This window comes from Manis pentadactyla, chromosome 3 (genome assembly GCF_030020395.1).
Source record: "Manis pentadactyla isolate mManPen7 chromosome 3, mManPen7.hap1, whole genome shotgun sequence".
NCBI lineage: Eukaryota > Metazoa > Chordata > Mammalia > Pholidota > Manidae > Manis > Manis pentadactyla.
The window spans coordinates 134975462-134998670 of record NC_080021.1 but is presented as its reverse complement, the minus strand read 5'-3'; the positions used below and the strand labels follow the sequence as shown (position 1 = coordinate 134998670).

The following is a 23209-nucleotide window of genomic DNA, read 5'->3' as shown; positions in this document are numbered from 1 at the left end:
TGTAAGGAAATTGAAGTTGGAATCATAAAAACTAAAGTCTCTCAACCATGTCAGTATGAATACTATTTGTGTCCATACTGAAGCTTTCTCCTCCTTTGTAAATATATACTTATATCTTATACATGATTCTTTTTTTTTTTTTTTTTTTTTTTAGATAATTATATTTTATTGAAGGGTAGTTGACGCACAGTATTACATTACATTAGTTTCAAGTGTACAACAGTGATAAAACATTTATATACATAATTCTAGGTTCCAGCTATCACCCTACCAAGCTGTTACAATATCTTGACTATATTCCTTATGCTATACATTACATCCCGGTTACTAATTTATTTTACCATTGGAAGTCTGTCCTTTTTTTTTTTTTTTTTTTTTTTTTTTTTGTGAGGGCATCTCTCATATTTACTGATCAAATGGTTGTTAACGACAATAAAATTCTGTATTGGGGAGTCAATGCTCAATGCACAATCATTAATCCACCCCAAGCCTAATTTTCGTCAGTCTCCAATCTTCTGAGGCATAACAAACAAGTTCTTACATGGAGAACAAATTCTTACATAATGAATAAGTTACATAGTGAACAGTACAAGGGCAGTCATCACAGAAACTTTCGGTTTTGCTCATGCATTATGAACTATAAACAGTCAGTTCAAATATGAATACTCATTTGGTTTTTATACTTGATTTATATGTGGATACCACATTGCTCTCTTTATTATTATTATTATTTTTAATAAAATGCTGAAGTGGTAGGTAGATACAAGATAAAGGTAGAAAACATAGTTTAGTGTTGTAAGGGAGCAAATGTAGGTGATCAGGTGTGTGCCTGTAGACTATGTGTTAATCCAAGCTAGACAAGGGCAATAAAACATCCACGTATGCAGAAGATTTCTCTCAGAACAGGGGGGGTGAGGTTCTAAGCCTCACCTGTGTTGATCCCCAATTTCTCACCTGATGACCCCCCTGCGACTGTGCCTGTCTTAGGTTGTTCCTCCCTTGAGGAATCTTACCCGTCTCTGGCTAACCAGTCATCTTCCAGGGCCATACAGGGAAATGTAAAGTTGGTAAGTGAGAGAGAAGCCTTATTGTTTGAAATGGTTAGCTTCTTATTTCTTTGCATATTTATGCCCTGTAGCTTCTATGCCCAATATTTGTCTTGCGGTATCTTTACCACTTGGAAGAATTATGATACTCGGTAAATTTGATATGAGGCACGAATTCTATTTAAGGGTTGTAATTAGGAAGGAAGAAGAAAAGCTATAGAAGTAGCAGGTGGCAGAAAACATGGGAAGATTGATTATTTCTTTGACATATCTTCTTGTAGAGTAACTTCAGCATGTTTAGGTTTTAAGCTACTACTTAAATTGCACACACACATTAACATAATAGGAGTATAGTTACATAACCAAAGCATACCTGTAATTACCAGCCATCTCCAGTGAAACCAAGAAAACCAGTTAGGCACCTTAGGCATTTGTGAAAACTTATCTATGATATGGTGGATATTGTCCAACTGAACTTGAACGGTCTGAGAGAAATAAGACAAATTAAAACAACCCATTCCTGGGGAATGTTCACATCCCTTATGTTCTTTTAACAGTAAATACTCTGTAGTTGTAAGATTTTGGAGCGCTACAATTTGCACTTCTCCTAATTCTTGGTTGAGTTCCAACAGTATAGATCCAGTCAAATTTGTTGTTTTACTGTATGCACAGGCCAGCTTAGATATCTCCTTCATTCCCATGGCAAGTCCAGGAGCTGGTGGGATGAGTGCATCTACAGCTGTAGCAGTGTGTGGATCTTTGTTGGGGTTTTTTGATGATCATCTTCTGGCATGAGTCTTCCAGAGAGTGCTGATGTTGGAAGTTCTCTTTCATATCGTATCTTAGTTCATTTTCGGGGTAGCCCAATTAGGCTTTGGTCTTCTGTATAAACGCAAACAGACCCTTTGCCTACACTTTTATATGCCCTTTATACCCTTGTGTAGAACTCATTGGAGGTCACCACACAGGAACTGCCCTTTTTTTGTTTTGTTTTGTTTTGTTTTGTTTTGTTTTGTTTTTGGTATCACTAATCTACACTTAGATGACAAATATTATGTTTACTAGGCTCTCCCCTATACCAGGTCTCCCCTATAAACCCCTTTATAGTCACTGTCCATCAGCATAGCAAAATGTTGTAGAATCACTACTTGCCTTCTCTGTGTTGTACAGCCCTCCCTTTTCTCCTACCCCACCATACATGCTAATCTTAATACCCCCTTACTTCTCCCCCCCCTTATCCCTCCCTACCCACCCATCCTCCCCAGTCCCTTTCCCTTTGGTACCTGTTAGTCCATTCTTGAGTTCTGTGATTCTGGTGCTGTTTTGTTCCTTCAGTTTTTCCTTTGTTCTTATATTCCACAGATAAGTGAAATCATTTGGTATTTCTCTTTCTCCGCTTGGCTTGTTTCACTGAGCATAATACCCTCCAGCTCCATCCACGTTGCTGCAAATGGTTGGATTTGCCCTTTTCTTATGGCTGAGTAGTATTCCATTGTGTATATGTACCACATCTTCTTTATCCATTCATCTATCGATGGACATTTAGGTTGCTTCCAATTCTTGGCTATTGTAAATAGTGCTGCGATAAACATAGGGGTGCACTGATCTTTCTCATACTTGATTGCTGCATTCTTAGGGTAAATTCCTAGGAGTGCAATTCCTGGGTCAAATGGTAAGTCTGTTTTGAGCATTTTGATGTACCTCCATAGTGCTTTCCACAATGGTTGAACTAACTTACATTCCCACCAGCAGTGTAGGAGGGTTCCCCTTTCTCCACAGCCTCGCCAACATTTGTTGTTGTGTGTCTTTTGGATGGCAGCCATCCTTACTGGTGTGAGGTGATACCTCATTGTAGTTTTAATTTGCATTTCTCTGATAATTAGTGATGTGGAGCATCTTTTCATGTGTCTGTTGGCCATCTGTATTTCTTTTTTGGAGAACTGTGTGTTCAGTTCCTCTGCCCATTTTTTAATTGGGTTATTTGTTTTTTGTTTGTTGAGGCTTGTGAGCTCTTTATATATTCTGGACGTCAAGCCGTTATCGGATGTGTCATTTTCAAATCTATTCTCCCATACTGTAGGGCTCCTTTTTGTTCTATTGATGGTGTCCTTTGCTGTACAGAAGCTTTTCAGCTTAATATAGTCCCACTTACTCATTTTTGCTGTTGCTTTTCTTGCCCGGGGAGATATGTTCAAGAAGAGGTCACTCATGTTTATGTCTAAGAGGTTTTTGCCCATGTTTTCTTCCAAGAGTTTAATGGTTTCATGACTTGCATTCAAGTCTTTGATCCATTTTGAGTTTACTTTTGTGTATGGGGTTAGACAATGGTCCAGTTTCATTCTCCTACATGTAGCTGTCCAGTTTTGCCAACACCATCTGTTGAAGAGACTGTCATTTTGCCATTTTATGTCCACGGCTCCTTTATCAAATATTAATTGACCATATATGTCTGGGTTAATGTCTGGATTCTCTAGTCTGTTCCATTGGTCTGTGGCTCTGCTCTTGTGCCAGTACCAAATTGTCTTGATTACTATGGCTTTATAGTAGAGCTTGAATTTGCGGAGTGAGATTCCCCTTACTTTATTCTTCTTTCTCAGTATTGCTTTGGCTATTCAGGGTCTTTGGTGTTTCCATATGAATTTTTGAATTATTTGTTCCAGTTCATTGAAGAATGTTGCTGGTAGTTTCATAGGGATTGCATCAAATCTGTATATTGCTTTGGGCAGGATGGCCATTTTGACGATATTAATTCTTCCTAGCCATGAGCATGGGATGAGTTTCCATCTGTTAGTGTCCCCTTTAATTTCTCTTAAGAGTGACTTGTAGTTTTCAGAGTATAAGTCTTTCAATTCTTTGGTTAGGTTTATTCCTAGGTATTTTATTTTTTTTGATGCAATTGTGAATGGAGTTGTTTTCCTGATTTCTCTTTCTGTTGGTTCATTGTTAGTATATAGGAAAGCCACAGATTTCTGTGTGTTGATTTTGTATCCTGCAACTTTGCTGTATTCCAATATCAGTTCTAGTAGTTTTGGGGTGGAGTCTTTAGGGTTTTTTATGTACAGTATCATGTCATCTGCAAATAGTGACAGTTTAACTTCTTCTTTACCAATCTGGATTCCTTGTATTTCTTTTGTCTTGTCTGATTGCCGTGGCTAGGACCTCCAGTACTATGTTAAAATAACAGTGGAGAGAGTGGGCATCCCTGTCTAGTTCCCAATCTCAGAGGAAATGCTTTCAGCTTCTCACTGTTCAATATAATGTTGGCTGTGGGTTTATCATAGATGGCCTTTATTATGTTGAGGTACTTGCCCTCTATTCCCATTTTGCTGAGAGTTTTTATCATGAATGGATGTTGAACTTTGTCAAATGCTTTTTCATCATCTATGGAGATGATCATGTGGTTTTTGTCTTTCTTTTTGTTGATGTGGTGGATGATGTTGATGGACTTTCGAATGTTGTACCATCCTTGCATCCCTGGGATGAATCCCACTTGGTCATGGTGTATGATCCTTTTGATGTATTTTTGAATTCGGTTTGATAATATTTTGTTGAGTATTTTTGCATCTATGTTCATCAGGGATATTGGTCTGTAGTTTTCTTTTTTGGTGGGGTCTTTGCCTGGTTTTGGTATTAGGGTGATGTTAGCTTCATAGAATGAGTTTGGGAGTATCCCCTCCTCCTCTATTTTTTGGAAAACTTTAAGGAGAATGGGTATTATGTCTTCCGTGTATGTCTGATAAAATTCCGAGGTAAATCAATCTGGCCCGGGGGTTTTGTTCTTTGGTAGTTTTTTTATTACTGCTTCAATTTCGTTGCTGTTAATTGGTCTGTTTAGATTTTCTGTTTCTTTCTGGGTCAGTCTTGGAAGGTTGTATTTTTCTAGGAAGTTGTCCATTTCTCCTAGGTTTCCCAGCTTGTTAGCATATAGGTTTTCATAGTATTCTCTAATAATTCTTTGTATTACTGTGGGGTCCGTCGTGATTTTTCCTTTCTCGTTTCTGATACTGTTGATTTGTGTTGACTCTCTTTTCTTCTTAATAAGTCTGACTAGAGGCTTATCTATTTTGTTTATTTTCTCGAAGAACCAGCTCTTGGTTTCATTGATTTTTGCTATTGTTTTATTCTTCTCAATTTTATTTATTTCTTCTCTGATCTTTATTATGTCCCTCCTTCTGCTGACCTTAGGCCTCATCTGTTCTTCTTTTTCCAATTTCAATAATTGTGACATTAGACCATTCATTTGGGATTGCTCTTGCTTTTGTAAATATGCTTGGATTGCTGTATACTTTCCTCTTAAGACTGCTTTTGCTGTGTCCCACAGAAGTTGGGGCTTTGTGTTGTTGTTGTCATTTGTTTCCATATATTGCTGGATCTCCATTTTGATTTGGTCATTGATCCATTGATTATTTAGGAGTGTGTTGTTAAGCCTCCATGTGTTTGTGAGCCTCTTTGCTTTCTTTGTACAGTTTATTTCTAGTTTTATGCCTTTGTGGTCTGAAAAGTTGGTTGGTAGGATTTCAATCTTTTGGAATTTTCTGAGGCTCTTTTTGTGGCCAAGTATGTGGTCTATTCTGGAGAATGTTCCATGTGCACTTGAGAAGAATGTATATCCTGTTGCTTTTGGATGTAGAGTTCTATAGATGTCTATTAGGTCCATCTGCTCTACTGTGTTGTTCAGTGCTTCCGTGTCCTTCCTTATTTTCCGCCCAGTGGATCTGTCCTTTGGGGTGAGTGGTGTGTTGAAGTCTCCTGGAATGAATGCATTGCAGTCTATATCCCCCTTTAGTTCTGTTAGTATTTGTTTCACATATGCTGTTTCTCCTGTGTTGGGTGTATATATATTTAGAATGGTTATATCCTCTTGTTGGACTGAGCCCTTTATCATTATTTAGTGTACTTCTCTATCTCTTGTTACTTTCTTTGTTTTGAAGTCTATTTTGTCTCATATTAGCACTGCAACCCCTGCTTTCTTCTCACTGTTGTTTGCTTGAAATATGTTTTTCCATCCCTTGACTTTTAGTCTGTACATGTCTTTGGGTTTGAGGTGAGTTTCTTGTAAGCAGCATATAGTTGGGTCTTGCTTTTTTATCCATTCTGTTACTCTGTTTCTTTTGATTGGTGCATTCAACCCATTAACATTTAGGGTGAGTATTGAAAGATATGTACTTATTGCCATTGCAGGCTTTAAATTCGTGGTTACGAAAGGTACAAGGTTAGCCTCTTTAGTATCTTACTGCCTAACTTAGCTCGCTTATTGAGCTGTTATGTACACTGTCTGGAGATTCTTTTCTTCTCTCCCTTCTTGTTCCTCCTCCTCGATTCTTCATATGTTGGATGTTTTGTTCTGTGCTCTTTCTAGGAGTGCTCCCATCTAGAGCAGTCCGTGTAAGATATTCTGTAGAGGTGGTTTGTGGAAAGCGAATTCCCTCAGCTTTTGTTTGTCTGGGAATTGTTTAATCCCACCGTCATATTTGAATGATAGTCGTGCTGGATACAGTATCCTTGGTTCAAGGCCCTTCTGTTTCATTGTATTAAATATATCATGCCATTCTCTTCTGGCCTGTAGGGTTTCTGTTGAGAAATCTGACGTTAGCTTGATGGGTTTCCCTTTATAGGTGACCTTTTTCTCTCTAGCTGCCTTTAACACTCTTTCCTTGTCCTTGATCTTTGCCATTTTAATTATTATGTGTCTTGGTGTTGTCCTTCTTGGATCCTTTCTGTTGGGGGTTCTGTGTATTTCCGTGGTCTGTTCGATTACTTCCTCCCCCAGTGTGGGGAAGTTTTCAGCAATTATTTTTTCTAAGATACTTTCCATCTCTTTTCCTCTCTCTTCTTCTTCTGGGACCCCTATAATACGGATATTGTTCCTTTTGGATTGGTCACACAGTTCTCTTAACATTGTTTCATTCCTGGAGATCCTTTTGTCTCTCTCTATGTCAGCTTCTATGCGTTCCTGTTCTCTGATTTCAATTCCATCAATGGCCTCTTGCATTCTATCCATTCTGCTTATAAACCCTTCCAGAGTTTGTTTCATTTCTGCGATCTCCTTTCTGGCATCTGTGATCTCCTTCCGGACTTCATCCCATTTCTCTTGCGTATTTCTCTGCATCTCTGTCAGCATGTTTATGATTCTTATTTTGAATTCTTTGTCAGGAAGACTGGTTAGGTCTGTCTCCTTCTCTGGTGTTGTCTCTGTGATCTTTGTCTGCCTGTAGCTTTGCCTTTTCATGGTGATAGGAATAGTCTGCAGAACTGGGACGAGTGACGGCTGGAAGGACTTCCTTTCTTGTTGGTTTGTGGCCCTCCTCTCCTGGGAGAACAGCTACCTCTAGTGGCTCGTGCTGGGCAGCTGCGCGCAAACAGGGCTTCTGCTTCCTGCCCAGCTCCTATGGAGTTAATCTCCGCTGTTGCTGTGGGCGTGGCCTGGCTCGGGCAGCTACTCCAAAGTGGTGGAGTCGCGTTGGAGCAGGAGCGGCTGGGAGGCTATTTATCTCCGTAAGGGGCCTCCCTGCTCCCTGCAGCCCAGGGGTTAAGGTGCCCAGAGATCCCCAGATTCCCTACCTCTGGATTAAGTGTCCCGCCCTGCCCCTTTATGACTTCCAAAAAGCACCTGCCAAAACAAAATGACCACCAAAAAAAATAATAATAATAATTTTTTTTAATTAAAAAAAGAGGTGGTCGCTCGTTTTTCTTTATTCTCCGGTGCCAGCCTCGGGCCTCTGCTCACCGGTCTTGCTGCCCTGTTTCCCTAGTATTGGGGTCCCTATCCCTTTAAGACTACCAAAAAGCGCTTGCCAAAAAAAAAAAAAATGGGCGCTTGCTTTTCTGGTGTCCTCCTGCACCAGGCCACTGGTGCCCACTCACTGTTCTTGCTGCCCTGTTTCCCTAGTATTGGGGTCCCTATCCCTTTAAGACTTCCAAAAAGCGCTCGCCAAAACAAAACAGCAAAAAAGCAAAAAAAAAAAAAAATATGTTTGCATGCTTTTCTTATGTCCTCCGGCGCCCGGCCTCCGGTGCCCGCTCACTGTTCTTGCTGCCCTGTTTCCCTAGCATTCAGGGCCCCCTGGGCACGCACTGTGTCTGCGCTCTGGCCCGGATGGCTGGGGCTGGGTGTTCGGCAGTCCTGGGCTCCGTCTCCCTCCCGCTCTGCCTATTCTTCTCCCGCAGGGAGCTGGGGGGATGGGCGCTCGGGTCCCGCCGGGCCGTGGCTTATATATTACCCCCTTCGTGAGGCTCTGGGTTCTCTCTGGTGTGGATGTGGTCTGGATATTGTCCTATGTCCTCTGGTCTTTATTCTAGGAAGGGTTGTCTTTGTTATATTTTCATAGATATATGTTGTTTTGGGAGGAGATTTCCGCTGCTCTACTCACGCCGCCATCTTCCGCCCCACACTTATACGTGATTCTTATAAAAAGACATTCTTTCTTTCCTTCCTTCCTTTTTTCTTTTCCCTATCTTTCCTCCCTCTCTCTCTCCCCTACCTCTATATACATATACATATATATACACACACACATATATGTGTGTGCATATGTGGATATATATACACATATACATATACATACACAAACACATATATGTGTGTAAATTCCTTGTGGTAATGGACATTGCTATTTTGCTATTTCCTTCAGCTGAATTCTTAAATCGTTTATTCTTCAATCTTATTTTCTAATAAATTTCATTAAAGTTGTAAATTTCCCCTTGAGTACTACTTTGCATTCCATAGTTTTGACTCATTATTCTTTTTTGTTATCTGCGACTGCAGTTTTTGTTCTGTTTTACTCTAGTACTATTTAAACCAATGTTTTGAAATTTCTGAGTAAATAGATATTATTAGTGAATGGGGAATGATGGAAATGATTAGCCTTTATTGTTGATTTCTAGTTTTGTTACATGTGATAATCCAGCCTTGCTGTTTTCTTTGTGGCTAAATCCATGGCCAAGTGTTTTTAATGCCCTGATGTTTTATAGACTTGGTTATTATTTTAAAATGTCTAATATTATGCATTCTTCATTATTATGTCCACATAGTTATAAGTATTTCTATTTAATCAATCTTATTAATTGTATTGTTAAAATTTGTTGTACTTTTTTTTGGTTTATTTGAGTAGTTGGATACTATAAGAAATATATTAAAATTTCCTACTGTCTTTCACCTTTCTCCTTTCTTCTTGTGTTTATACCAGTTTTTTGTTTAACAGTTTCAGTCATTTCAAAAATTTTGTATACTTGCATTTTGCTTCCATACTAGATTGATAGTTTATCTGAATGTAGAATTCTAAGTTAAAATTTTCTCTTGAAACTCAACCAAAATCATTCTGTTGTCTTCTTTCACTGAGGATCCATTGCCTTTTTCTCTTGGAAAAGAAATTGTCTTTTTCTTTGTAATCTGTTTAGGGTTTTTTCTTTAACCTCAAAATTCAGAAATTTCCTCACAATACTCACTTTAGAATTCTTCTAAATAAGTTCTTTTGCTTTAGAAAAACAAATGCAGTACTTTATGTAGGGGAAGTGGAATACTGATGCTAGAACCAGCTTCTCTGAAACAAATAGTTGGCATGATTGTTACCTTTTAATTAATTGATCTGCCATTCCTTTTTATTTTATTTTCTTAATTTCTTTTTCTGATAATTCATTGCTAGTATATAGGAACAAACCAATTTTTGTATATTGTTGTTATATCTTGCAACTTTACTGAATGCATTTATTAGTTCTAACAGTTATTTGATGCCTTCTTCAGTGTTCTCTACATATAACATGTCATTTGAAAATAGATGATTTACTTCTTCCTTTCCAATTTGGACACCTTTCATTTCTTTTTCTTACCTAATTGCTCTGGGTAGGAGTGCTAGTAGTGAAAGTGGACATCTTTGCCTTGTTCCTGATCTAAAATGAAAAGTTTTCAACTTTTCACTCTTTAGTGACTTAACTGTGGACTTGTCATATATGGCCTTTATTCTGTTGAGGTATGTATCCTTTATACCCAATTTATTGAGAGTTGCTATTATACATGGATGTTGAGTTTTGTCACATGCCTTTTTGGACATCTATTGAGATATGATTTTTATCCTTTATTTTGTTAGTGTAGATGTATCACATTTACTGATCTGTGTATGTTGAACATCCTTGCATCCCAGGAATAAATCCCACCTGATCATGGTATATGATCCTTTTAACGTATTGTTGAACTCTGTTTGTTAATATTTTGTTGAGGATTTTTGCATCTATGTTCTTCAAGGATATTGGCCTGTAATTTTCTTTTCTTGAAGTGTCCTTGTCTATTTTGGCATCAAGGTAACAGTGGCCTCATAAAATGAGTTTGAAAGTGTTTCTTCTATTTTTTAGAGGAGTTTGAGAAGGATTGGCATTATTTCTTTTAAAGTTTGATAGCATTCACCAGTGAAGGCATCTGGTCCTCAGACTTTCATTGTTGGGAGGTTTTTGGCTTCTGATTCAATCTCCTTACTAGTAATTGGTCTATTCAAACTTTCTGTTTCTTCATGATTCAGGTCTTGTTGGGTTATCTGTTTCTAGGAATTTATCCATTTCTTCTGGTTTATCTAATTTGTTGCCACAATTGTATAATGTTTTATGACCCTTTGCATTTCAAGTGTAATGTCTTCTCTTACATTTCTACTTTTTTATTTATTTTTAGCCTTCTTTTTTTCTTAGTCTAGGTAAAGGTTTGTCAATTTTGTTCATCTTTTCAAAAAACCAGCTCTTAGTTTCAGTCATCTTTTCTTTTATCCTGTTAATCTGTTTCACTTATTTCTCCTTTCTTTGTTATTTTCTTCTGTCTGCTATCTTTGTGCTTAATTTATTCCTTTTTTGTTTCCTGAGATGTAAAATTCAGTTGTTCATTTGAGATCTTTTTTTTTCTTAATGTAGACATTTATCACTATCAAATTTCCTCTTAGAACTCTTGCATCCTGTGAGTTTTAGTATGTGGTGTTTCAATTTTCATTTGTCTAAAGTTTTTTTTATTTCCTTTTTTATTTCTTCTTCTTTGACCCATTGGTTGTTCAGAAGTATGTTGTTTAAGTTCCACTATTTGTGGACTTTTCAGTTTTATTCTTGCAATTGATTTCTAGTTTCATACCATTGTAGTCAGAAAAGATGATTGATAAGGATTTCAGTCTTCTTAAATTATTGAGACTTTTTTTGTGGCCTAACATACTATCTATCCTGTAGAATGTTCCATATACATCTGAGAAAAATATATATTCTGCTGTTTGATGGAATGTTCTGTATATGTCTGTCAGGTTCAGCTGGTCCAACTTTATGTCCAGTGATTCCTTACTGATTTTCTGACTGAGTTATCTATCTAATGTTGAAAGCAGGGTATGGAAATCTCCTGTTTATTATTGTATTGCTGTAATCTCCTTTCAGACCTGTTAATATTTGCTGTATATATTTAGGTGTTCTGATGTTGGGTGTATAAAATATTTATAATTGTTATATCCTCTTGATGAGTTGACCCCTTTATCATGCTCTAATAATCTTTGTCTCTTGTTACAGTATTTAATGTCAAGTGTATTGTGTTGTAGTATAGTTTTTTGATTTCCATTTGTATGGAATTTCATTTTCCATTTCTTCACTTTTCAGTCTGTCACCTTAAAGCTGATATGAATCTCTTGTAAACAACATAATTGGGTCTTGTTTTATTATCCATTCAGCCACCCACATCTTTTGATTGGAGAATTTAATCCATTTACATTTAAAATGCATTTCTGTTTTGTTACCCAGTCTTTTCAACTGCCTCTGCTCTGTTGAGTTTTTTTGTTGTGTTGTTATTGTTTTGTTTATTGTTGTCATTTTTATGTTTCTTCTAGGAAAAATGCACTTTCAGTTTTGTTTTTTTTTTTAAGAAATTTTCTCTTATACCAATCTGGGGTCAATTCCTCAGTTCTTCAAGTATGTCAATTCTTACCAGCTCTTGCACTGTTCAGATGATCTGGAGAACCTGTTCCAGGCATTTTATCACTTTGATGGATTTATTTTTATATTCAGTTATTTCACTGACATCAATAAACCCAAGTATTTAGTTAGCTATTTGAACTGGAATTTTTAAATGGGATTACCAGTGATATCCTACAGAATTCCCCAGAAGTAAATCCAAACAAAAGTTACGATTTTGTGTGATGAAATTCTTAAGAGGTGAATTCATATTGGTCCATTTAAATCTTTGTGTATATTTTTTAAATGGTCTATGAAGTAGAAAAAATAAATTATTTAACATTTATTATACTAATGCCATAATTGTAAAGGAATCCTGAAAAATTAATATTGGAACTCCTTGAAAAAATTATTTTCATGAACTGAATGTTGCAAATTAAGGGGTGTTGGAGTTGAGGTATGTGTATGTGATAATGATACATCTCATATACATTTTAAGACTTTCCAAGTGTGAAGAAATCACCTAAGAATGTGTAAAATAGATGTTTTGTGCCAAAAATAAATTCCTAAAGGGAAAGGCACAAGTATGCATTTCAAATATTAATTCTTGGAATGATTCTTTAGATTTAGACTGTTAAGATTGGAATTCAGATTTTATGAAAATAAATCAAATTATTTTTAAAATAGTACTGCCTTGTATGATAAAATCTTAGAGATACTGTGCAAAAATCATAGTTGATATTATTGCAGATGAGAATTCTTCCAGCAATCACAATGCCAGCATCACAAGTAATATCAATGGTAGTTGAACAAAAATATTTTTCCAGTATTTTATTTGCTATACATTGTTTCTTTAGTTCTCAATATGTTCTTGAGAGGATTATCTTGCAAATATTGCAACTGTGAGCATCTGTATGGATCTATCTTGGCAGCTTTTGCCATTGTAACTGGTACAGGACTGAGCAGTATGTAGTATCAAAATTATGGATTTTGCATATTGCATTTTGATAGCTGGAGTCAAATCACCCTTCCAAGAGTTTGTGTCAGTTTATATTCTCACCAGTAGTATATGCATGTTTCCCTACTTTTTGTCTGTCCCAGAGGTTAACAAACATTTATGTCAGTCTGAGAGATTTGAAAAATTATGTCTTGCTATGTATGATTTGTGTTTCTTGAGTTATGAGTGAGGTTGAGTGTATTTCAAAATCTTAAAAGACAATTTTAATGACTTTGCCATTTTTAAATCAAGTTCCAGTTTTCAATCATATTCCTTGATTAACAGACCTTAATTATATAGTCTAGATATTAATCTTTTGTCTATTATATATTTTGCAAATATCTCTTTCCCACTTGCTCAGAGTCAACTTTTGACTTGCTTATTATATTTTTTAAAGTTTTAAGTAGTTAAATGTGTCTCTTTCAGCCTCGATGTTTTATGTCTACCTAGAAAAGTCTTCTGTACTCTAATAAAATCTTTGATTCTTTTATAATGTGGATGATATTCTTTTATACCTTTACATCTCTGTGTCAGCTAGAATATATTTTGCTTTAAAGAGTGATCTAGTAACCCAGCTTAATTTTTTTTCCTAAGATGATTAGTGAGTTATCTTAATGTTCTTTATTGAATAAGGCCTCATTTTAACAATGATTTGAAGGGTCACTTTTGGGTGAAATTAAGTTCAGTTATTTATATATATATATTTTGGCTGTATTTCTAGACATGTTTGTCCTTTTGATTTATTTCATTTCTCTTACAGTGTCAATCAGTTTAATTATACCCCTACAATATATTATTATATTTTAAAGGACTAATTTCTCAAGTTTTCTCAACTTCATCCTAAAAACCTATTGATATTTTAGTTGGTGTTACACTGAGTTTATTGTTTTATGTAGGGAAAATGAACTTCTTTACAGTATACATAGTGCATATCAATGAATAGTTACATTGTTTGCTTAAATTTTATTTCTAGCCCTTGAGTTTCTAGTTTTCTTTATATGACCTTGTTTTGTGTTCATTAAGTTTAGCTAGGTATTCTTCTTGGCTGCTATTACAAATGGAATTTCTTAAATTTTATTTTCTCATGGTTGTGTTTTTGTATTAAAGCCATTTATGTATTTACAAATATGTATTTTTTGGCTTTTTTGAGGTATAATTGATATATAACATTATATTCATTTCAGGTGTACAACATGATGATTTGATAATTTATATTGTGAAATGATCACCACAGTAAGTCTAGTTAACATGTTACCATACATAGTTAAAAAATTGGTTTCCTTTTCTTCTTGTAATAAGAACTTTTACGATCTATGTTCAGCCACTTTCAAATATGCAATACAGTATTACCAACTATAGTCATCATGTGTTACAGTACAAACTCATGACTTAACTTATTTTATAACTGGAAGTTTGTGCCTTTGCCCCTTCACCCACTTTACCTCCCACCCCCCAACCTTGACAACAACTGATTTGTTCTCTATGTCATAAACTTGGATTTTTGGTTCTCTGTATTGTTTTTGAGTTTCCACATATAAGTGATATCATCATACAGTATTTGCCTTTCTCTGTATGACTTATTTCAGTTAGCATAATGACCTCAAGGTCTATCCATATTGTCACAAATAGTAAAATTTCAGTCTTCTTATGGGTGAAGAATATTCAGTTATGTGTATATATGTATATGTGCTACACATATATAGCCATACATACATGTTATACATCAAATCTTTATCTATTCATCTGGATGGACACTGAGGTTATTTCCATATCTTGGCTATTGTAAATAAAGCTGCAGTGAACACAGAGTTGCACATACCTTTCCAATTAGTGTTTTTGTTTTCTTTAGATAAATACCCCGAGGTGAAATTGCTGAATCTTATGGTAGTTCTATTTCTAATTTTTTTGAGGAACTGCTCTACTATTTTCTACAATGTTTGTACCAATTTACATTGCCACCAGTGTGCCAGGGTTCCCTTTTCTACACATCATCACCAGCACTTCTTATCTCTTGTCTTTTTGATAATAGCCATTTTGACTGGTGTGAGGTGATAACTCGTATTTTTAATTTGCATTTCCCAGATCATTAATCATGTTGAGCATCTTTTCATGTGCCTGTTGCCCATCTGTATATCTTCTTTGGAAAAATGTCCATTCAGATACTTTGCCCATTTTTTAATTGGATTATTTTTATGCTAGTGAGTTGTATAAGTTCTTTATATATTTTGGATATTAGCCACTTGTCAGGTATATAATGTGCAAATATTTTCTCTCATTCAGTAGGCTGCCTTTTCTTTTTGTTAATAATTTCTTTTGCTGTGCAGAAACTTTTTAGTGTGATGTCATCCCATTTATTTTTGCTGTTGTTGCCTTTGCTTTTGGAATCAGATCCAAAAAATCATCTCCAAGATCTGTCAAGTTGCATATCACCTGTGTTTAGTTCTATTAGTTTATGGTTTCAAGACTTACATTCAAATATTTAATCTATTTTGAGTTAATGTGGTATAAGATAGTAGTCTAATTTCATTTCTTTGTACAGCTGACCAGTTTTCTCAACCTTGTTTATTAAAGAGACTGTCATTTTCCTGTTGTATATTTTTTGCCTCCATTGTCATAAATTAATTTACCATGTGTATGTGGGTTTATTTCTGTGCTTTCTGTTCTGTTCCATTGATCTATGTGTATGTTTTATGCCAATACCAATACTATACTGTTTTGATTACAACAGCTTCGTAATACAGTTTGATGTCAGGGAATGTGATGTGTCTAGTTTTGTTGTTCTTAAGATTATTTTGGCTATTCTGGGTCTTTTGTGGGTTCCATACAAGTTTAATGATCATTGTATTTCTGTGAAAAACTCTTTTGGAATTTTGGAAGGGATCACATTAAATCTTTATATTGCTTTGGGCAGTGTGGGCATTTTAACAATATCAATTTTTCCTATCCATTAGCTGAGAATACAGTTCCATATATGTGTGTCATCTTCAGTTACTATTATCAATGTCATAGTTTTCAGTGTACAAGTCTTTCACCTTCTTGGTTAAATTTATTTCTAGGTATTTTATTCTTTTTGGTGCAGTTGTAAATACTGTTTTCTTAATTTCTTTTTCTGGTAGTTCATTAGTATAGAAATGCAAAAGATTTTTGTATATTCATTTTGTATCCTGTAACTTTACTGGATTTGTTTATTAGTTCTAGAGGTTTTTTGGTGGTCTTTCTGATTTTCTGTATACATATACTGTCATCTGCAAATAGTGACATTTTTACTTCTTCCTGTACAATTTGGATGACAGCATTTCCTTTTCTTACCTAATTGCTCTAGCTAGAAATTCCAATACTGTGTTGAATAAGAGTGGTAAGAGAGGGCATCTACTCTCTTATTGTTTATCTTAAAGGAAAAGTTTTCAGGTTTTACTGTTTACTATGATGCTAACTGTGGACTTATATGACCTTTATGATATAACTGTACATTTCCTCTATACCCACTTGAGAGTTTTTATCATAAATGGATATTGAATTTTGTTAAATGCTTCTGCAGCTACTGAGGTGGTCATGTGATTTTTATCCTTCATTTTGTTTATATGGTGTTTGACATGATTGATTTGCAGGTGTGGAATCATCCTTCCATCCCAGGAGTAAATCTTAGTTGATCATGGTATATGATCCTTTAAATGTACTGTTGGATTCAGTTTGCAATAATTTGTTGAGTTTTACATCTGTGTTCAACAGTGGTATTGGCCTTTTATTTTGTTGTTGTTGTGTCCTTGTCTGGTTTTGGTTTCAGGATAATGCTGACCTTGTAAAATGAGTTTGGAAGCCTTCCTTCTTCTGTTTTTTGGAAGAGTTTGGGAGGATTTGTATTGATTCTTTGAGTGTTTGGTAGAATTCACCATTGAAGCCATCTGGTTGTGGACTTTTGTTTTGGGGGGATGTTTTTAATACTGATTCAATCTCCTTATTAGTAATTGGTCTATTCAAGTTTTCTTTTTCTTCGTGATTCATTCTTGGAAGGTTAATATGTTTCTAGAAACAGGTCTTCTAGTTTGTTTAATTTTTTGCTTTATAATTATTCATAGTATTATCTTATGACCCTTTGTATATCCGTGTTAGCAATTGTAATGTCTCCACTTTCATTTCTGATTTTGAGCCCCCTGTCTTTTCTTAGCGAGTATAGCTCAAGGTTTGTCAATATTCATCTTATCAAAGAACCTGCTCTTAGTTCCATTGATATTTTCTATTGTCTTTTTAGACTGTTTCATTTTTTCTGCACTGATCTTTTTTCTTTCCTTCCTTCTACTAACTTTGGGCTTCATTTGATCCTTTTCTAGTTCCATGAGGTGTGAAGTTAGGTTGTTTGAGATGTTTCTTGTTTCATGAGGTAGACATTGATCACTATGAACTTCCCTCTTAGAACACCTTTTGCTACATCCAATAAATTTGGGTATGTATGTTGTATTTCCATTTTCACTTGTCTCAAAGTGTTTTTTGATTTGTCCTTTGATTTCCTCTTTGGTCATTCAGTAGCATGTTGTTAATCTCTACATATTTGTGAATTTTCCAGTTTTCTTCTTGTACTTGATTCCCAGTTCTGTACCATTATGGTCAGAAAAGATGCCTGATATGATTTCAGTGTCCTTAAATTTATTAAGACTTGTGTGTGGCCTATCATGTGATTTATCTTGGAGAATGTTCCATGTGCACTTGAGAAGAATGTGTGTTCTGCTGCTTTTGGATAGAATGTTCTGCATCTATCTGTTAAGTCCATTTGGTCTAAAGTGTCTTTTAAGGTGCCACATGTATTTTATAAATTCTACTTTCTTAATTCTTCTATTGTTTTTAATAGTTGATTTACTGTTCTTCATTTAGTTACTTCTGCTTCTGCAAATAATTTTACCTGTCATTTCCATTTTCATATCTTGTTTACTTCTCTTATTATAAGATTTAATATTTATTGATTTGCTATCCATTGATCTAAGTGAAATTATACTATAATTTTCTATTTTGATAGAATGTTGAGTTTTGGCATTATTATTATGCTGATTTTCCAAGAAGGATTTGGAGGTGTTCTTGATGAGAGTGGATTGTAACTCTAAATTCCCACATATTAAATCACTACAATAATACCAAAGGAAAAGTCAACTATGCACAATAGTGTTAAATTATTTGAAAGAATTAAAGATTATGGAGGTAATTACAAGGGATAATCTTTAGAACTTTGAATTATATAGCAAAAATTACAGTTGCATGTAATTGCTTTTTATAAAGGTACATTTATTTTTCACTTTGAAACTCACATCCTCCCAGGTGAAACCTTTGTTTTGGCTCTGTTGGTATGTCATTGTCTTTGGAATATACAGTGCTATTCCTATCTTGGCACTGATATGCCTGGTTTCATTTATTGAAATATATGAGAAACATCTTTGGGTATCTTGTCACAGTCTAAACCATATTTCCAAAGCCATAGTGCATGAAAAATGAAACCTTAAAAGCATGCACCTCAATGATTGAACTAGAATTGTTGAAAGAGAAAAAAGTAATTCAGTATTCTTTAGTTACACTATTTAACATGGTCTCTGTTGCTTTTAACAATATTTGTGAGCAAAACTTAATTTTATTACATTTTAGGTCCAGTTTAAAAATTGTTTCTTGGCTGAAGAATGAGAAATGGTGTTGCCTCGTGTGTAGTGTCTCTGCAGTCAGGCACTGCTTCCTGTCTCACAGTTCTGGATCCTTTGCTTAAGTGAGGCCTGATAGGTGAAATACTCACAGCACAGTGATAACCATTTCAAGCTCTTCTTGCAGACTTTCTCCAGACTTTACAGATGGTATAAGTCAGTTCTCTGACCAATTCTTAGCATTATAATGAGTTTCTGAACCAATTGACTTACCTTTCACAATTTTGAAGACCAATGATGTCCGAAGAAATGTCTAAATTTTAAACCTATTCTGGTATCTTAGGGCTGATTCTAGGACTCTTTAGATTCATTAGCATTTTTGATGAATGACCCCCTCAAGTGGAAAACTGCTCAAAGTGCACAGATGGAATTTGGACCCAGTGTTTTCGTCTTTTGTAATCTATTTTAAAAGGAGGTGGGGAAGAAAGAGAATCTATAATTAAACTTAGTACTTGGAGCCCAAATTTTGTATTTGAAGCTGGAAGAAAATGTAATACATAGGATTAAACTCTGAGCCAAAAGACAAAAGTACTTGAAATGAATATGATGTATATAGTGCATGTATGATGATATAGTACTTGTATTTGCTTGATGGGGGGTTAGGGGGAAGGAGCTCTCACATTCAGTAGGTTAATTTTCTGTTCTTTTTCTTCTCTCTCTTCCCAAAACAGTCACAAATTTCACTTCTTACAGCTGACAAATGGCCTAGCTGGAATATTTCACAGGAGAGAAAGCAAGATTTAGGGTAGTAGTATGGGTTTGTTTTTGTTTTTTTGTATGTTTAATTGCTTCATCTTTATCAAGTAGGATAAGTATAAACTTTAGAAAAGAAACTTGCTTATAACCCTATTAAATACAATAGCTTTAGAGTGGTGGTAACAGTGAGAAATAAAAACATTAAAAAATTAAAATAGGTGATGAGAGCAGGATTTGGGATTAGTACAGGAAAGGTTAGTGAAATTCCAAAACATTTCTGTGAAGACTAAACAGACTTATGTTGGGAATCTTGATAAGGGGACCAGCTTTGGTTGGAGGGGCAAGGGCACACGTCCTGTTTACATGAATTCAAGAGAGAACAGGAGGAGGGGTAAGTAGAAATAACTTTGGTAAGTTTTGATAACCCCTGAGGATGGTTGCTATAAGGGGGAGGTAAACGGGATAGCTAGAAAGAAGTGTAGGATTAAGGAAGAGGTGTTTGGCATTGTCCTGCTTTTTAACCCTGGGAAATATTAGAACGTTTACATTGGATGGATATGGTCCATTAAAAAGGGAAAGTTGGTCATGTAGGGGAGATTGAAAGCAATTTCTCCAGTATTGACTTCAGGTTGGCCAGAAGTGGTTGGGAGCCACTGTGTAAGTTCAAGGTTTGTCTTTAGATCAAAACACAGACAATTCATCCTTGGTAACATGTGGGAGAGCAGAATATATAGAAATAAATATAGGTAGGTTATTGATTTAATGATAAGAGAGGTGGAGGTTTTCTTCTAATTGCTTTGATTTTTCAGTGAATTTTCCAAGTCTTCAACTGAGTGTCTGAGAGAGGGAGAGAGGAAATGGCCTAGGGGAACAGAAGAGAAAGAGCTTCAGAAGACCGTATATTTCAAGAAACAGACTTGGCCTGCACTGCCTTTCTGTGTAAACTACTCACTTGGCCCTTGAAGTTATTATTAGGATGCTAATTATCTCTATTGTCTGTTTGTATGTCTTGGAAAGGTTCTTCTATCTTTATCTTGTCACCTCCTTTTTTTGGGAGGAAATCAAAAACAACTACTCCTTTGGGTGAGGTTAGATATCTATTTTGTCCCAATAAGAAGCTAAGTAAACAACAAAGTGTTGTTGATGGTCTCTGTGTCCAGGTAACACCTAATTGCTCAGTTACTTGTATCTATTCTTATCAAGTGCAGTGTCAAAAATTAAAGAATAGAACTATTGATACTCTGGATTTCACTTTGGGATTCTTTTTAAATTTTTTTTTCAATGTCATAAATATTTTTCTTTTTCTTTTAGATGTTCTTAATAGTTGCTCCTCTGTCTGTCCTCTACAACTGGAAGGATGAATTGGACACTTGGGGATATTTCAGAGTCACTGTTTTACATGGTAACAAAAAAGACAATGAACTGATTCGCATAAAACAGAGGAAATGTGAAATTGTTCTAACAACTTATGAAACACTGCGTTTATGTCTGGATGAACTTAACAGGTAATGGGAATAATGGGGATGATTGTATTAATATTCTGCCTCTGTCATTTGTATTTACCCCTTCATGTTGTGTTTTTTTAAAGCTCTAAATAATCTTTAGCATGATTTTATTTCACTTCAGAATTAACAATGTAGACAGTTTATAATAATTAACTTTTTTCTAGGAAGGAAAAACCTACAACAGATTTTCCACAGTTCCTTATTTTATTTCTTCTATTACCTCTCCCAAAAATGCCTATTAAGGAACGAATGAACTTGTCCTAAAGCTCGTGTGCAACCTTTTATGCAAATAGTGCATCTAGACTATGTGATTTTCATGAATCATTTTAATTATGGGAGTCTGTTGTGAATGTAGAGTGGCAAAAAATAAATATACATGTTGAACACACTGTTCCAGAACCTGATGTACCCCAAAGAAATGAGCTGGCTCATGCCTACTGTCATCCTAATAAGGTTTTAGTGGGGATTAAAGACAGACAGTTGTAAAGCCCTCTGAGTACTCTCATACAGAGCAGAGGATGGGGGCACATGAGGAGTGAGGACAGTTATCAGGCACTGTCCACAGAAGGTGACCTCTGAGCTGAGTGGTAATTGCTCAGCTGAGGTGAGGGTGAATAAGACTTGAGGAGCAGAAGAGAAATCCATCCAGGTAAATGAAACGAGCAGTGTTTGTGGAGGCCTGCGGACAACAAAGGTCATGGCACTTGTTAATGATGGCAGCTTTAGATGTCTTCAGCACCTGGTGGCTCCAGCCTAGAGAATCTGCAGGAAGTGGCCGAAACAATGCCAGTGTGGTAAGCAAGGGACAAATCATAGAGTATTGAAAGCTGCTACTGAATTTGTTCTTTGTCCTGAGAGCAATAGAATGCCCCTGAAGGATTTTCAGCAGATTATGGGTATGACAAAAATGATCAGATTTGCATTTTATAAGTAACCCAGTTGCTATCTGTGCAGACGGAGGAGAGCCAAATTGAATGGAGAAAGACCAGTTGGAAGGCTTACTATGAGCTAAACTATGTCCCCTCCAATTCATATGTTCAAGTCCCAACTCCAAGGACTTCAAAGCGTAACTATTTGGAGATGAGACCTCAGAAGGGATAATTAAGTTGAATGAGGCCATTAAGTTAGGGCCCTGGTCCAATCTGAGTGGTGTCCTTAGAAGAAGAGACAAGAGGAACTCGTGCACAAAGGAAAGGACATCTAAGTCCACAGCAAGGAGGTGACTGTCTTTAAGCCGAGGAGAGCAGCTTCAGAAGAGACCAAGCCTGCCCCCATCTTGACCTTGGATTTCTAGCCTCTGGAACTGTGTGTCTGGAATCTTTTGCTGATTGTCGTGTTGTGAGAGTCATCCATGTTATTGAACGTATCAGTGATTGCTCTTTTTTAACACTTAATTGTACTGCATTTTAGGTAGCATTTTATTACCCATTCCTTTGAGGATATTTGGGGTTTCTAGTTTTCGGTTATAAAACTCAAGGAATATTTATATATAAGCCTTTTTTTAATATATATTTTCATTTCTCTTGGGTACCTAGGGGTAGAATTTCAGGAAATATGGTAAATGTAGGTTTAACTTAAGAAAAAAATCGCCGAACTATGTTCTCAAGTGGTTGAACCATTTTATGCCAGCTAGTGACCTGTGAGAGTTCAGTTGCCTCCTATATTTACCAGCACTTCGTATTGTCAGTCTTTTGGTTTTTAGCTATTTCAGTGTGTATATAGTATACAGCAATATCCTGTGGCAGTATATAATTTGCATTTTTCTGATCTATGTGAACGTGAAGAAATGTCAGTTCTCCAGCTGTTGGGTGTAGTGTCTTTAGTGTCAATGAAGCCAGTTTTGGATGGGTGTTACTAAGTGTTCTCCATCTTTACTGATTTCTTTCTAGTTGGTTTACAGTTTCTGAGAGAAGAAGGTTGATACCTTCATAACTGTGGATTTAAAAATTTTTTTCTTTCAGTTCTTCGGCTTTCAATTCATATAGTTTGAAGCTCTATTATTAGACATACACACATCTATGATTGCTATTTTTTCTTTGTGAATTGATCCTTTTAACTTTAAAAATGTTCCTTTTTATATCTAATAAGCTTGAGGTTTATCTGATATTAATACAGTCAGTACAGTCTTCTCATGCTTACTGCTTGTTTATTATTTTCCACCTTTTCTATTTCAACATATCTGTTCTTTATATTTAAAGTATCTATGGTAGCATATAGTTGGGTCTTGTTTTTTTTTTCTGTCCGTTCTGATGATTTTTGGCTCTTCAGTATTTCCCCGGCTGTGTGCCTGAAATCACTCGATCTCCAGGGGGCTCTGGTTCCTGTCAGTGGCTTGGCTACTGTGTGGGCTCACTGCTGCTAGGGTAACAATTGATCCTAAACCTTTGTAGCAGA

At 35.8% G+C, this 23209-nt stretch overlaps 1 protein-coding gene across 6 annotated transcripts in view; it reads left to right on the top strand.

Moving 5' to 3' along the window:
- ERCC6L2 (ERCC excision repair 6 like 2) overlaps positions 1–23209 on the top strand; it is a 210056-nt gene that overhangs the window by 50415 nt on the left and 136432 nt on the right. For all 6 annotated transcript variants that reach the window (XM_036904383.2, XM_036904385.2, XM_036904380.2 and 3 more), the window contains exon 4: positions 20622–20815. In XM_036904383.2, coding sequence (XP_036760278.2) covers positions 20622–20815 — 194 coding nt within the window. The remainder of the gene's footprint in view (positions 1–20621; positions 20816–23209) is intronic.